This window comes from Corythoichthys intestinalis, chromosome 5 (assembly GCF_030265065.1).
Source record: "Corythoichthys intestinalis isolate RoL2023-P3 chromosome 5, ASM3026506v1, whole genome shotgun sequence".
Classification (NCBI taxonomy): Eukaryota; Metazoa; Chordata; class Actinopteri; order Syngnathiformes; family Syngnathidae; genus Corythoichthys; species Corythoichthys intestinalis.
Genome location: NC_080399.1, coordinates 11,452,849 through 11,470,161, shown reverse-complemented (window position 1 = coordinate 11,470,161; position 17,313 = coordinate 11,452,849). Strand labels below are relative to the sequence as shown.

Below are 17,313 nucleotides of genomic sequence, written 5' to 3'. Positions count from 1 at the left end.
TGTCATCACTCAAAATTAATATCTCAAGCCCCCCAATTTACAGCAAAATGAACCTGAATTTTTCAGTGCTCTGTTCGTGCTAGTTGTTAGGACACCCCTATGTTATTGAGAGAGTTGGTACCCTCCATTAGCTGCGGGAGCTAAGCTAAGAAAAAGCTACGAGTGACGTCCCCACTCGAAATTAATATCTCAATACAAGCATAATACTGTATCTACAAAACCGTTGCAGCACAAACGATTAACATCATTTTTATATAAATTTGCGTCTGATGGGGGGGGCAACTTTATGGAGGCCCGTAGAGATGGTCACAAAGCACATATAGCAAAGAGTCATCTTATTTATTATTTATTTAACTTCTGGGTCATCGTCTTTGCAATTGTCTTGCGAGCCTTTTGCAGTCGTGCTGCGAGCCATATACTGTCGTGTTGTGGCAATTGGCGTTTGTGCTTTTGCCAATTTGCAAATCGCGCTTTAGGAATTGGGGATTGTGTTGTGGCAATTTGCATTCGTGCTGCGAGCCATTTGCTGTCGTGTTGTGGCAATTGGGGTTTCGTGGTTTTGCCAATTTGCAATCGCGCTTTAGGAAGTGGGGATCGTGTTGTGGCCGTTTGCATTCGTGCTTTTTTTCTTTTGCAAAGCGTTTGCAATTAGGGTTCGTGCTTTTTCTTTTTGCAAAGTGTTTGGACTTTGCATTTCGCCTGACACCTCTTGGCCACTGTAACTTATATAAGTTTTTTTCCTCTTCGTTAGGCATTTTATGGCTGGTGCGACTTATAGTCCGAAAAAAATGGTAATCCATTTTCAAATGAATTATCAACTACTTTGAGAGTTCAATTCATCGTTTAGAGAAATTGCGGACGTAAAATTTGCCCAAATCCTCTTTTTTGTGCGTCTTAACCCTTTCAAGGACAGTGGACAACGATTCCAAAGGAGACACTTAAGACCTTTACCCCTTTGTAAGGTAAGTGACTATTACATTTCAAAATACAATATTAAAATGAATGAAAACTGAATACACACAGTTCCAAGTAACATTCTAAAGATGTTTTCCCCCCCATAGGATTTAACTCATTGCCTTCCATTGACGGCGATAGACGTCCAATTCATTTAAACCAGGGGGACTGGCTGTGAATGCTCATTATTTCAGAGCCATTGACAGTGCTAGAAAACGGCTAATCAACGCTAGCATCGTGTTCTTTTGTCGTAGCAAATAGTGAATGCTCATCCATTTAATATTGTTTTTTTTTGTAGCAGCATATAGTATGCGATGAAGCCATATTCATCTCTAAAATCCTGAGTTTTTGAGTAAGTCTGACGAGCTTCTGGGAGGCTTTATCAGTGCTTGTGTAGCGTCTGAGAGATATGTCAGGGCAAAATTTGGAAAGCCATTTTTTAAAATATGTTGAATTATCTAATGTTATTATTTTTAACACGAAAATATGAAGACGCTTTTCAAAAAAAAGAAAATACATATATAAGCCGCTTCCTTATAAAAGCCGCAGGGTACAAACGGCGAATAAACAGTAGCGGCTTGTAGTCCGAAAAATACAGCATATACTAATAATTTATTAATTAACAAAGGTAAAATGCTTTTGTTTTGCAAATCAATGATACAGTTACAAAGTTACATAATAGTACACTTACATAAAACTTTTCTCAGCACATACATTTTGGTTCCAATTAGGGCAGTCAAATTTATCGCGTTAACTAATTAATTTTTATAATTAATTTATTAAAAAAATATATTTTTTAAAATTGATTAATTTTTTAAAATTAATCACGTTAAGATATTTGACGCAATTAACGCATGCACGGAATGACTTGTTCATGCGTTGTCTCAAGCAGTTTACAATTACGACGTTTTATCACATTGAGAGCGAAAATGCAGAGAAATGCAAGTGGACACAGGCATTCATTGGACCGCGTCTTTTATTGGCTAAATGTTTGGCAGCCACCACTGACAATCATGGTTGCCCAACTTCCCATCATGCATTTGGGCAGAGCAGGAGACGTTCTTTTTCTTAACACGCCTAATTGAATAAAACGCAGAACATACTATATACCATTTGCAGGCACCACTGACAGTCATGGTTGCCCAACTTCCCATCATGCATTTGGGCGGAGCAGGAGACATTCTTTTTCTTAACACGCCTAATTCAACACAACGCAGGACATACTGTATACCAGGGTTCACTAAATCCGGACCTCGGTGCCACTTTTCCTGTCGTGTTTTCCACGTCTCTCTAACCTAACACACCTGAATGAAATGATTATGTCATCAGCAACCTCTCCAGAAGCCTGAAAATGATCCTGATTATTTTGATTCAGGTGTGTTGGAGGAGGGAGACATGGAAAACACGACAGGAAAAGTGGCACCGAGGTTAGGATTTAATGAACCCTGCTGTATACCATTTGCAGCCACCACTGACAGTCATGGTTGCCCAACTTCCCATCATGCATTTGGGCGGAGCGGGAGACATTCTTTTTCTTAACACGCCTAATTGAACCCAACGCAGAACATACTGTATACCATTTGCAGCCACCACTAACAGTCATGGTTGCCCAACTTCATGCAGTTGGGCGGAACAGTTAAGTCGCTACAGTATCATTTATTGAAAGCACAACAAAAATAATATTACTATCTCTCAAAAAAATAATGTTCACAAAAAGAAAAGCGCTCAATGCAAAGAGAACTGGCATTCCCTATCAAAATAGCGATGCAAAATACACATAAAACTTACTCCGACTTTGCCTTGGCTAGATACAAATTTTATTAAAACGAAAACATTAAGAGGGGTTTTAATATAAAATTACTATAACTTGTACTCAAATTTATCTTTTAAGAACTACAAGTCTTTCTATCCGTGGATCCCTTTAACAGAAAGAATGTTAATAATGTTAATGCCATCTTGTGGATTTATTGTTATAATAAACAAATACAGTACTTATGTACAGTATCTTGAATGTTTATGTCCGTCTTGTGTCTTATCTTTCCATTCCAACAATAATTTACAGAAAAATATGGCGTATTTTAGAGATGGTTTGAATAGCGAATAATTAATTTTTAAGCTGTGATTAACTCGATTAAAAATTTTAATCGTTTGACAGCCCTAGCTCCAATACATATTCGCATCTAAAATGTATAGCAGAGTACTATGACAGTAAATAACAAGTGATTTATACAAGAGCCAATTAGGTGGCTCCTTAGAAAAATAATCAGTGATTAGTCGCCTATCACACGACTGCACACAGATTAATTGGACATACCACTGACTACTGTACTGCGAAATGTTGATTGCTAGGAAGGCAACTGCGTTTGTCAATGAAAGGTCCGAGAATAATCTGAATAATGAAAACCTAAAATAGCCCAGACTTTATTTATAACGCTGGAGCTATTTGCGACAAAACAAAGAGCGAAGCAAGGTAGCTGTTTTAAATTACTTTTCATGGAATTTCATTTACATCTTCATCGTTTGCAGCTTTTTCCATGTTAAACACAGCTATTTTCCAATTAAAAAAGCGGACGTTAAAATCAATTCTTTGTTCCTTCTTCAATGTACAGATAAGCATCGCCGGTGTTAAAAATATCCCAGGTGGTGTATATTCACGCTCTCGCCGGCTCCTTCGCACCATCTCCATCTGTAGCGTAGTGGTGGAATGTAATGGATTACAAATACTCGCCGTCAGGCTATATGAAAAGAATAATTGTGATCTTTTACTATAACTCTATATTCACGGTAGATCAAGTCATAGCTATTTTGATTAGCCATAGAAGTGTCCCCAAGCTTCAGCCTTGACATTCTATTAGATTTATTTTATATTTAGCACCCTAGTCATAATCACTGAAGGGAAAAACTCCATTTCCACTAGGCCGCCTAAGCTTATGTTACACACACGACACAACACGACACAAAGACACAAGCTGAGAATCTTGCTCAAGGGCATCAAACTAGCATTTTGGCAAAGAAAAATTTAATCAAAGTCCTGGATCTGCCCCAATCTGCACTTCCTCCAAACTTTTTGGCTCAATAACCGCCTACTCTTTTGCCTGAGGTACAACGCTTGGTTTTGGGAGGTACAGTATTATTTTTAAAAATGTGTTTAGACTACTGTATATCATAACGAGCAATAGGGTTGTCAAAAGTATCGAAAAGTATCGACGTATGAATATGATATTTGATTTTTAAAGGGAACGTCAGACTTAAAGACTTGTAGACGCTAATAAGCCACAATTGTTCTCTTTTACTGAAATATGTTTTTAGAAAAACATATTTTATTGCCAATGATTTAAAAATCTATAATATTATTACATGTTTTGACCTACGGAGGGCGCCATGTTTAACGCGCGCTATGCACACTGGGGATGATGATGCTATTGGGCTGGACTGGGAGAATGTGCTAGCTAGCAAGCAAAGCTACTATGAAGACTGGCATGATTTGTCACATTCTGTTGCTGGTCAAATTGTTTTGTTACAGAGATGTGGGATGACTTCCAAACGCCATACCTGCATCCAATTCCAGCTTATCAGCTGTGCCTTTAAACCGATCCTAGGCGGCTTGCCAAGACCGACTCTGGAGACCTTCATCCAATTCGGTGGTTCTCAATTATTTTCTGTTACAACTCCCCTCAGGAAGACCTAAACGTTTCGCGCCCCCCCAAATCTGCCGCCACTGTAAATTGTATCATTTGCCTATAAATTATTATTATAAGTACACCTCTGCATAACATTGTGTACTTTTTAATATTAAAGAAAAAATATATAGCCCAATTTACAAATAAGTATAGAAAAGACTTAAAGTGCATCACTTTGCCTGAATTTAAAAAAAAAAAAAAAAGTCACATCCAATCTGTAAAAATTATTATTTTCACGGAACAAAAGTAAATAAAATAAAAATAATAATTTTTACAATTATTATTTTTATTTTATTTACTTTTGTTCCGTGAAGAATCCAGAAAGAGTTATTTGATTGTGGCTTTCTGAAAAACAATCCATTTTTACATTTATGCACTCCTGCAATCGTCACACCTTTTCTGTCACAAACTGACCCCGGCCCCTCATCAAAGAAGGCAAAAGTTATATATATATATATATATTAGGGCTGTCAAACAATTACAGCTTAAAAATTTGTCGTAATTAATCGCAATTAATCGCAATTCAAAACATCTCTAAAATATGCCATATTTTTCTGTAAATTATTGTTGGAATGGAAAGACACAAGACGGATATATACATTCAACATACTGCACATGTATCATACATTTATTTTGAACACTGCAAAAACTCAAAATCCTATCAGGACTTACATTTTAGAGTAGCGTAAAACTTAACTAGAACTTAAAAATGGCTTGACACAAATAGAAATTCAATTGAAACACGTGGGAAAAAATCCTAACTTTTAAGTGATGTGTGTTATCAAGCGTAATGGCATTTTTAGGTATATATATATTTTTTTTAAAATAAGATCTAAAGGTTTTTTGAGTGAAAGCAGTGAATTTGTCTTTTTTTTTTTTTTTTAATTCTAGTTACATCTGAGATGCAATTGTTGGCTGTTTTCAACAATATACATCGAAAATAAAGACATTGATTGACTGAAAATGGTTCAAGATTAAATGAAATGTCTTGTTTTCTCATGTATATTTATAATTGCTCTTCACCTAAAAATATATTTGTTTTATCCGATTACTCGATTAATCGATAGAATTTTCAGTCGATTACTCGATTACTAAAATATTCGATAGCTGCAGCCCTAATACACACATACATATATATATATATACACATACATATATACATATACATATATACACACACATATATACATATACATATATACACACATATATATACACACACATATATATATACATACACACATATATATATACACATATACATATATACACATATACATATATATATACACACATATACACATATATATATATAGTACTGTACATTGTAGTATTTTGTTCTTTTTTGGGGGGGGAATAATTATTTTCGTTTTAATGTTTAGCAACTTGAGCTGTGGCTGCGGATTTAGTCTGTAAGTTCTATTTCGATTTTATATAAAATATTTCAGTTATTTTTTGTTATTTTATTTATCTATTTTAACATTATATTCATGTTAATATTCCAATTTGCAAATATGTTGTGAAAAATTTAAAAATCCTGTTCAATGGATTTTTTTCCCTCGAAATAACACATTTTAGAGCTATAATTAAAATACCGTGGTACCGTGAAACTTTTTATTTCGGTGGGGGGAATGGGGGAATTATCAATATTATGTATTTGTGGAGTTTTACCTTTCACTGAATTTTTTTAGTAAAATGCAGTTTTGAAAGTTACAGCTTAGTTACACCTACAGAAGTGTCTCGAGAAAATCCGTTCAAACAGGATGGTGTCAGGACGTTGTAGAAAAAGAGCCCGGTGAGTAGAAGACCACCGATGGTGTAAGGATTTGAGTTATAAACACATCGTGTTTAAGTGGATAAGAGAAGAAGTGGGAGGAGAAAATGAACCTGTGTGAGAAAGATGCGCATTAGCATTTAACCCCTTGGTGCGCAGCAGGCCGCTCGCCCTGTCAACAGCTCCAACTCAATAATCAATCACATGGAGGCGAGCGGCGCAAACAGCTCGGGAAGGCAAATCCTCGCCTCGCTCCAAAAATAACCAACCCGAGTGTTTGATTTGTGCTTTTCTCGTGTCCCAGAAAACAAGACGCTGTCGGAATGTTGCTTTCATGCTGCAGTAGAGGAAACATCTTCACCACGGTCAACACTAAAACGTACTTTAAGTCCTGTTTGGAGCTTGTGGCGCCTTTCTCGCAACTACACGGGCACAAAACAATTGGAATTGTCATTCTCAAGTGACAGCCACTAAAAGTTGGATTGAATTTTTTTGTCAACGTGGTAGTAATTGTTTGAAGGTTCAAGATTTTCACAGTTCACACATACAGAAGAGTATGCATTTCTGCACACTGATATTTCCGTACATTCCAGAACATTCTATTATTTTAATATATCTCAACCAATTCAAACCATTCACACTTAAAATGAGTTGCAAAATTCATTCCACATTCCAAATATTCTTCACTTTCCGCACATGAAAAAAACTATTCAACGACACATTCAATAAAAAGTTTCTCATTCTAACTCTTCTGCTCAACTTGGGAGCCATTTATTGCATTGCCAAAAGTCCCATAGTTTCCATTTTTCCACATTTTCCATGACAATGTTTCCAATTCATGCATATATTTTACATTTTCATCACTTTCTTAAACATTTTTGACTGAGCCAAAGCATTCCAATATAACAAACACAGCTATGACGCCTTGGAAAACCATCTACAGGTCCGTTTACCCATCCATCAACCAATGAATCTATTTATCGATACTTCCACCTATTAATATCTTCATCTGTCCATTTATATACAGTGGGGCAAATAAGTATTTAGTCAACCACTAATTGTGCAGGTTCTCCCACATGAAAATATTAGAGGCCTGTAATTGTCAACATGGGTAAACCTCAACCATGAGAGACAGAATGTGGAAAAAAAAACCAGAAAATCACATTGTTTGATTTTTAAAGAATTTATTGCAAATCATTGTGGAAAATAAGTATTTGGTCAATACCAAAAGTTCATCTCAATACTTTGTTATGTACCCTTTGCTGGCAATAACGGAGGCCAAACGTTTTTTGTAACTCTTCACAAGCTTTTCACACACTCTTGCTGGTATTTTGGCCCATTCCTCCATGCAGATCTCCTCTAGAGCAGTGATGTTTTGGGGATGTCGCTGGGCAACATGGACTTTCAACTCCCTCCACAGATTTTCTATGGGGCTGAGATCTGGAGACTGGCTCGGCCACTCCAGGACCTTGAAATGCTTCTTATGAAGCCACTCCTTTGTTGCCCTGGCTGTGCGTTTGGGATCATTGTCATGCTGAAAGACCCAGCCACGTCTCATCTTCAATGCCCTTACTGATGGAAGGAGATTTTCACGCAAAATCTCTCGATAATTGGCCCCATTCAATCTTTCCTTTACACAGATCAGTCGTCCTGGTCCCTTTGCAGAAAAACAGCCCCAAAGCATGATGTTTCCACCCCCGTGCTTCACAGTGGGTATGGTGTTCTTCGGATGCAATTCAGTATTCTTTCTCCTCCAAACATCAGAACCTGTGTTTCTACCAAAAAGTTCTATTTTGGTTTTATCTGACCATAACACATTCTCCCAGTCCTCTTCTGGATCATCTAATGCTCTCTAACGAACCGCAGACAGGCCTGGACACATACTTTCTTCAGCAGGGGGACACGTCTGCAGTGCAGGATTTGAGTCCCTGGCGGCACACTGTGTTCCTGACTTGGTTACTGTGATCCCAGCTCTCTGTATGTCATTCACTTGGTCCCCCCGTGTGGTCCTGGGATTATTGCTCACCGTTCTTGTTATCATTTTGACGCCACGGGGTGAGATCTTTCTTGGAGCCCCAGATCGAGGGAGATTATCAGTGGTCTTGTATGTCTTCCATTTTCTAATAATTGCTCCCACAGTTGATTTCTTTACACCAAGCGTTTTACCTATTGCAGATTCAGTCTTCCCAGCCTGGTGCAGGTCTACAATTTTGTCTCTGGTGTCCTTCGACAGCTCTTTCGTCTTGGCCATAGTGAAGTTCCGAGTGTGACTGACTGAAGTTGTGGACAGGTGTCATTTTTACCGATAATGAGTTAAAACAGGTGCCATTAATACAGTTAACAAGTGGAGCCTCGTTAGACCTCATTAGAAGAAGTTAGACCTCTTTGACAACCAGAAATCTTGCTTGTTTGTAGGTGACCAAATACTTATTTTCCACTCTAATTTGGAAATAAATTCTTTAAAAATCAGACAATGTGATTTTCTGTTTTTTTTTCCCACATTCTGTCTCTCATGGTTGAGGTTTGCCCATGTTGACAATTACAGGCCTCTCTAATCTTTTCAAGTAGAAGAACTTGCACAATTGGTGGTTGACTAAATACTTATTTGGCCCACTGTATCTATCCATTTGAATATCCAACCATCTACGCATCCCTTCTCTATGCCTCCATCATTTAGCTACCCAGTTATCATCCTTCGATTTAGCCATCAATATATGGGTTGTCCCGATCGCATATTTTCACACTCGAGCTCGAGTCTCCTTATTTTGAAGATCTGCCGATATGGAGTACCGATCCAGTACCACGACAATTCATTGAGGAAAAGAAAGCAAATCCAAAGGTATTGTAAAATACTTCAATACTTCAGATATTATCGCTCTTGCATGATGCCATCTTAATGTTAGCTTCTCATGGCAGCTAGCATGTTTTCGTACTGGCGTTGTTTAAGTAAACAGAAGAATCTTCCACACTGTTGTAACCGATTTATTGTTATTTCATTAATTAACTTAGTGGATACCATTAACTAGGGGTGGGAACCTCTGGGTACCTCACCATACGATACGTGGCTCATAATAACAACTAGCTCAAGATTAGGCATGTGCCGGTATGATATTCTGACGGTATGATAAACTTAAGCCAAAATATCAAGATTTCACGGTATTGCAATTACAGCTCTAAAATGTGTTATTTTGAGATGTTTGGGTGTGAAAAAAAAAAAAAAATTCCATTGAACAGGATTTTTCAAAACATTAGCAAATTGGAACATAAGTATAATGTTAAGTTAAAATAAATAAATAAATAAAAAAACATTCTAAATAATGGAGTCCTTTCGGTAACTCGCGTAGCTGCTTGGAAATGTTCATGGCAGTGTTTACTAGGAGTGCAACGGTTTGTGGTTCAAAGCCGAACCGTACGGTTCGCCCCGTACGGTTCAATACGCCATTATGAACCGCGCCTTTTCGGTTTTGCAATAAATGTTTTCCGAACGCTTGTGGAATGAATTGGTCGAGCTCTGTGTGCTACGTGAAGCACCGCTGTGGAGAAATTCCCGCCCCGCCTCAAGTAAATGTCCGATCGCTGTCAAGCACCTGTGTAATAGAAGCCGAGTAACGCCCTCTCTCGCTTACGACCGAAGTGAAAGTGAAACAAGAAAGAAAACAAAAAGCTATGGCGAGCGGAGGAGAGGAGAGACAGAATTTTGAGGAAGCACTGGCTTCTTTCAAATCTGCGGTGTGGCAACATTTCGGTTTCCCCGTGGACTACAATGCGGTGGGAGAGAAAATAGGAGGGAGAGAAAATATTGAAACAAAAAAAACAAAACAATTTGCAAGCATTGCTCAGCGCTTGTTCCCTATGCTATAGGCAACACTTTTATAACATGACTCCGGCACCTCAGCCGGCATCACCCACAGATATCACTTTCTCAGAGCAGGACAACCCCGGAGATGACACCAGTGAAAACACACGGCGGGCTTCGTTAATTTATTTGCAACACTTGACCCGCGTTACATTGTTCCCTCGCGGACATATTTCTCCAACAACGTATTCCCCGAATTTATGAAATGGCACGCAAAGCCATCGAAGATGACTTCGCTAAAGCACATAGTTTTGCCCTGACCACTGATAGTTGGACGTCCCGTGCTACAAAGTGCTACTACCTAACTGTGACGGTCCACTATAATTCATACCTGTCAAGTTGTACGGTCTCGGCGTAATTTGTACAAGTGAGCACTGATTTTTAAATGTGTACGCCGTACGTTACGTTCAAATTCTGTACATTTTTTCGTGGATTACGTTTTTTTTCCTCCGTTCGTTAATACGTTGGTTGAATGACGCGAGAAAGTCAGAGACACGGAGAGGGAAGAGCGTTTGTTGTGACGCTGTAGCAAACGCGATGCTAGGCTAGGTGGCTCCAATATTTCCTGACTGTAGCCGACAGCCTACAACCTACGCCTAGATATCTCGTGCACATAGAACTACATGCGAAATGGCAGACTCGGTACTAGCGTTAGTAAACAGCTAACAACATTTTAGAGCAGTAAACTTCTCAGAAAGGCTCTGTTGTAGTGAACCTTCCTAGTGAACCTAAGTAACTTTTTATCTAGAATACTCCTAAATCGGCAAAATCTTGACTTGAATCTATCTTTAAATGATGAAACAGTTTTAAAAGTTTCACATGTCAAAAGTAGACAGAAGGGAACTAATGTAAAAACGGGAGCAATTTTATCAACTTTAACGGTTGATTCAGAACATTAAAAGACCTCCAAACATAGCAAAGGTTACCATGTTTTGTTTTTTTTTTTTTTGAGAAAAAAATGGAGAAAAAAAACAAAAACATGAAAGGTAACACCAGTTACTTTGCTACTTTGTTACTGTGTGTATATTTCAGTAGTCAGTCACTAAACTAGCCAAAGAGCTGAGAGGCATTTTAACAGTCGAACATTTTTACATTTTAAGTGTTTATTTCATTTTCTTAAAAGCAAAATAAAGGCAGTTTAAAAAAAAAAAAAAAAATGCAAACCGAAACCGAACTGAAACCGTGATCTCAAAACCAAGGTTCAAACCGAACCGTGGGCTAACTGAACCGTTGCACCCCTAGTGTTTACCTAATCCTAATTTTGTATAAATGCGAAATCATATTGGAGATGTTGCCTCCTCGGCAGCCACCCTACAAAAACATGTTTTACATCTCGGTTGGCCCGCCTCCTTCAAGCTGCGGCCATCTGTAACTTTTCTGGAGCCGAAGTATTTCCATACAAGCAATTTCGTTTTCTTCAATGGGGGAAAAGGTTTAGGAGATTCGCCTCCTCCAGCCATCGTGTAGCACAGCTGACTCACTGACATTTACCAGCAACCGGTGAGGGAGGGTTGAGCCTTACAGCTGCAAGCGAGGGATTTCTCCATTCATATTTTGGGACATAAAAAATAGCTAATACCTTAGGGACGGTATGGGACAGAAAGTTTTGCGGTTTTGAAACCTTGACGGTTTCATACCACTCTATACCTTGAAACCATTAATCGACACATGTCTACTCAAGATATGGCAATACATTAATTACACTGGTCTACAAGCAAAATGCTAATGTCAATTTGATACATTTATTACGAGATTTATATAACAACTCATCTGTTTTTGCAATTACTGATAATTACATCACAGAATGACTGGGGAAAGAAAGGTTCAGAGAGAAATCATAATGCTAGATGTTTACCACTCTTCCTTTCGAGAAGTGTCGAGCTCCCAGCCGGCGTCATCACCAACGTCTGATGTGCCGAGTAAATCGGCGTCATCTGACGCCTCAGGTTCAAACATGTAGGGATTATTTATAGATAATCTTTCCTTGGAGCCTTTGCCATTGTTAGTGTCACAAAATAGTGATCGTGAATGGTTACTTTCAGTGGAAATATCATTGATATCGTTGCTGCTGCTGCTATGCTCTTTGAGGATAGTCTTCTGTTGCGTTCGGGAATTTACGTCACACTTCTGGGTTTGAGAAGGGACTATTAACTCATTTGCTCCCAAAAGCGTATGAATACGTTCTATTTTTCATTGTTTCAGAGTCCCAAAGACAGATTTATACGTCTTTTACGTTTTTTGTTTTTTTTTTTCAAAAAAGACATCTCTGGGTCGTGATTCAATTTAGCTCCAAAGCACAAAGCTGCCCCTGGAGGGCAGTAGCGCATTTGGTAAGAGCCGCAACCCGATTCAACGGCAACGAACGGCCAAGCCAAGACGACCGAATGGATGCCAGGCGGCGGACGATCGAGCAGAACAACCGGTAAGGACGACCGGGATGCCAGGCACTGGACGACCGAGCAGAACAACCGGGACCACTAGTGCAGCGGACGATGCCTTTGAGTCCGTGCTGCTCGTGAGCAGAGCCCGCAGAGACTCAAAAAAATTCATCTTTATGAGACAGACGGCGATGAGGGAAAAGTTTAACCGGCTGTCGCGGCCAGAACAGCGACATCTTTCAGTTAGTTATGTGTAAATAAATTGTTACTTAGCTATCAAAAGCCTTATTTGTCTTGTTGTTTGTCTTATTTTGTAAAAGGTAGACATTATTCAGATGTTTGGGATGTAACTAAAGCAAAAAATAGCTGTGTATAAGTCAATGTTTGAAATGTGTGCTTTCACAAAATGCTCAATTTCTCAGTTTTTTCATCAGAAATTGGAAAATTGCTCAAACTAAGCTATTTTCTAATACTGATTTCTAAACAATGGAAAATGATATGAACTAACTTTTTTTTCTGCTGAAAGAAGAGAGTCTAATCTTTCTTTTGGTGGGTTCCATGTTCATATAGCAATAGCACAAAATTTTCTGTGGGCCTTGCAAAATCAGTCAAAATCCAGTAAAACAGCCGGGAGTGAAAGACCTTGCTCCGGTGAAAATGGCTGGGAGTGAATGAGTTAACTGACTGCAAAAAAAATAAATAAATAAAATAAAATAAACACAAATTTTCCTCGCAGTTACATGTTAAAAATGACACGGTTGTTTTGACGAACTCATCCAAAGTTTATATTCGTAAAATTGCACCGAAATCAGAAAAGCTCTTCAGTTGCCCTTTAATGTAGACACATTTCATAAGCAGTTGTACACAACCGATATATCAATCTCATGTGAAATGTAGCAACAACTAAAACTGATTCTATAATTACACCAATGTATTGTTATCATAACTAACAATTAATAACTTGAATACTTTAGCCAACCAGCACTAAAATATTTTATTGTCCAATCCATGTCACTACAGCAAGTACAATTTAGCCATTTTTATCTCTGAAGTATTTAAAGACCAGTGTTACCGATACCTAGGTCCGGAAGACCAAGCTAGTTCTAACTGACAAAATATAAACAGTTTTTGTACTCTTGCAGAAAATCTGTTAAAGAGAACCTCGGATTTAAAGACTTGTAAGCTCTAATGAGCCACAATTGTTCTTTTACTAAAATACGTTATTAGAAACAAATTAAAAAATGCCATTGATTTAAAAATCTATAATATTTAGTACATGTTTTGACCTACGGAGGGCGCCATGTTTTATGCACGCAATGGACGCTCGGGGTTATGACGTAGTTTGTCACTGTCACTAGACAAACACTACCGGTGTTCTGCAATTCCTTCTACGCGGAGAGACGTCCAACATATGCGCACATCGGTTAAAAGCCGCAAGTATTAACTATTTGTGTTTTTATTGAGTCTTTTATTACATTTTTATGGCCTCAAAACACTTTTTGCATTTGTTTCCCTCTCATACTTTTAAGCATTGAGTTTTCTTGTGGTAGCTTTAAAGCAGATTGTTGATCTGTTGACCAAATTAGTCACATAGCATATTTAAACCACCCTTATTTGATATTACTCTTTAAGTATTTTCTTAAGGCATCTTTACTATGTTCTGTCTGTAAGCATCCAAACAAAAGCCTTAAGCGCACGGTAGTAATTTGGGTGTTAAATTTGCCTCTTGTACGACGTTTCGCCGGTGTAGCATTTTGACCGAACACCTGTTTTGTCATATTCTCGTCTCGTCTCATCCCGTCTTTCTTGTTCATATCGCTTTTGCTGCTCGATTTTGGAAAAAAATCAACTGTGCTGTCAAGCTCATTAATGTTCTTCTCGGGTTTAAATTGAAAGGTTTGAAGAGATGACATGTTTATGTCGCTAGAATTATAATCTGGAAGCCCAGCTGCATAAGTCAGTGAAATCACCGCCCAGCGACATCAACAAGAATGGCGGCCTACTAGTTAAACTAATTTTACAAATTGTATAAAAACGAAAACCACAAGAGGGGTTTTAATATCAAATTATTTTAACTCATAATAAAGTTTATCTTTTAAGAACTACAAGTCTTTCTATCCATGGATCTCTTTAAAAACTATTGTCTTCCTCACAAACAGAATTTTCTTGTGCGACATTTCTGTAAATAAATACAGCAACTCTATTATTGCAACATTCTTGGAAACAAATGAGTGCCTTACTTAACAGACACTTTTGTAGAAGAAAATTTCAGGAGCAACCTGTTGGTTCCTTCATTAAACAGTAGCACCTTTATAAAAACAATATGTCAATTCTAATGGGATATAAAGCATCAAGAAATATCACCATATATTGTCACAACCTTACGGTTGACGGCTATAAACATCCAATCCAGTTTGACTTTCTATCGCCGTCAACAGCACTGGAACATGATCACTCAACGCCAACCATCCCAGTTCAAATGGATTGGACAGCTGAATAAGTTAACTGTATCTACCCATCTTTCCATTTATATGTCCATCCTTCCATCCATCTGATAGTGTTTATCCGTTACATTTGGGATTTCACTGCTTCAAGCCACATTAACTACAGCAACAACAATCAATAAGAACCAAGCCCCTGGCTAATTAGACAGCTTTATGTGTGCAACAGCCAGCAATGTGTCTGTCAGTCCGTCTGTTTGCAAAAAAAAAAAAAAATGCCATCCATCCGAAGCACGGCCAGCACCAAGCCGGAGACGGACACGCCCCCTCCGGGCTGTGATCTCCACAACCACGGTTACTACTACTACTGGTTCCGGTTCTGGAGCCCACGGCAAACAGGCCCAGTTAGCATCTGTTTGTGCTTTAAAACTCCCCCTTACTAAAACTCGAAATTATCCTCTTGTCACACAGCTCATTAATCGACAGTAAAAGTGTGGAAATGGCAAAAATCGCTGAGATTCACACACGCGCGCGCACGGAACGTAAATCCAAGTAAATACGTCGCTGCTGGCTCACCTTGTTTGACACATTTGAAGCGGACCGGGTCCTTGCAGTGTTTGATGACGGCCAGCACGTCCCGGCTGGTGAGGCCGGCCACGGGCATGTCGTTGACCTCCAGGAGCAGCTCATCCTCGGCCAGCTTGCCGCTCTGGACGAGCCCCTTCCCCGTTTTCACCTCGCCCAAGTAGGGGAACTGGCCGAGCTCGGCGCCCCCCTTCAGCTCGAAGCCCAGTTCGCCGTCCTTGCCGCGGCTGATAACCGCTTCGTGGACTTTGTTGGTCCAGTGGTTCTTCTTCTTGAGGCTTTTCGACATGGTTACGAGGGGCAACTCGGTTCACCGCAGACTGGCTGGCTACTCTCACCACCAGCAACAACACCGCCTCATGCCCGCCTCAGTGCGACTCGCCGCAGCTGGGCGACATCACCGACTCACGCCGGGAGCTGTGTCCGCTCTGCGAGGCGACGAGTCGGGCGAGAGGCTGCGACACGTCGCGGCGATTCGGGGGTGGTGGGGAAACGATTCCGCGGTCCAGACACACAGACGCAGGAGACAAACACTGGCGCGTAACCCGGATGTGAAAGCCGAAGGAGGGGAGAGATGAATGGTTCTGGTTCGGTCGTCGGAAGGGGAGGGGAGGGGAGGGGACACAACACTCCCACTACTCGGCCTGCCAGGGGCGCCGCTTCCACTCCCACCCTGGTGGGGAGGGAGGCACCCACCAGCAGCAAGCAACTTTTCATTTCACATTATTTTTCTGATAGCAAATTTTGATTTTATTACTTATTTAACCCTTTCGGGAACAGTGATCACTACAGTGGACAGTTATTCAAAAGTTGACATTTACGACCTTTGACACTTTAAGAGACACGTGACTATTTTTGGTCATTAAAAAAATATGGCAGAAAACACAGACAAGGCTGAAAAAGCAGTTTCTGCTCTCGCACCCCTCTTTCAAATAAACTGCTGTATTTTAAGCCAAAAGAACTGTTGTGTCTGATAGAACAATATGTCTATATGCTGCCATAGCAGATTCATGGCGCATTAAGTCCCTGAACTATTTTTAATTTGTCCGTTTTACCCTGAAAACCCCCGTTTACAGACGTCGCACAACCGCTTTTGTTTCAACCCATCCATAAAAAGAAGGTAATTATATTCATTATTCAAAATGTCTGTCATTTTTAGCTTTGAATCATTAACACATTGGCTCCCAAAAACGTATAAATACGTTCTATTTTTAATTGTTCCAGTGTCCCAAAGACGTATTTATGTCTTTTACATTTATTTATTTATTTATTTTTTTCATAAGAGACATTTTTGGGTTCTGATTCAACTCAGCTCCAAAGCACAAAGCTGAAAATCCATTTTAAAGCATTTTAAAAAATTTTTAAAAAAGCTCAATTTCTGTTTTTTAATCAGAAATTGGAAAATTGCTCAAACTAAGCTATTTTCTAATGCTGATTTCTAAAGAATGGAAAAAGATATGAACTTTTTTTACCTGTTGAAAGAAGAGAGTCTAATCTTTCTTTTGGTGGGTTCCATGTATATATAGCAATAGAACAGAATTTTCTCTGGGCCTTGCAGAATCAGTCAAAATCTAGTAAAACGACCTGGAGCGAAGGGCCTTGCTCCGGTGAAAATGGCTGGGAGTGAATGAGTTAATTGATGTCT

At 39.1% G+C, this 17,313-nt stretch overlaps 1 protein-coding gene across 8 annotated transcripts in view; it reads right to left on the bottom strand.

The window, feature by feature from the left end:
- LOC130916723 (membrane-associated guanylate kinase, WW and PDZ domain-containing protein 2-like) overlaps positions 1-16,211 on the bottom strand; it is a 368,356-nt gene extending 352,145 nt beyond the window's left edge. For all 8 annotated transcript variants that reach the window (XM_057837639.1, XM_057837641.1, XM_057837640.1 and 5 more), the window contains exon 1: positions 15,660-16,211. In XM_057837639.1, the coding sequence (XP_057693622.1) occupies positions 15,660-15,957 (298 nt within the window). In that variant the 5' untranslated portion in view covers positions 15,958-16,211. The remainder of the gene's footprint in view (positions 1-15,659) is intronic.
- Between the last annotated feature and the right edge of the window lie 1,102 nt (positions 16,212-17,313).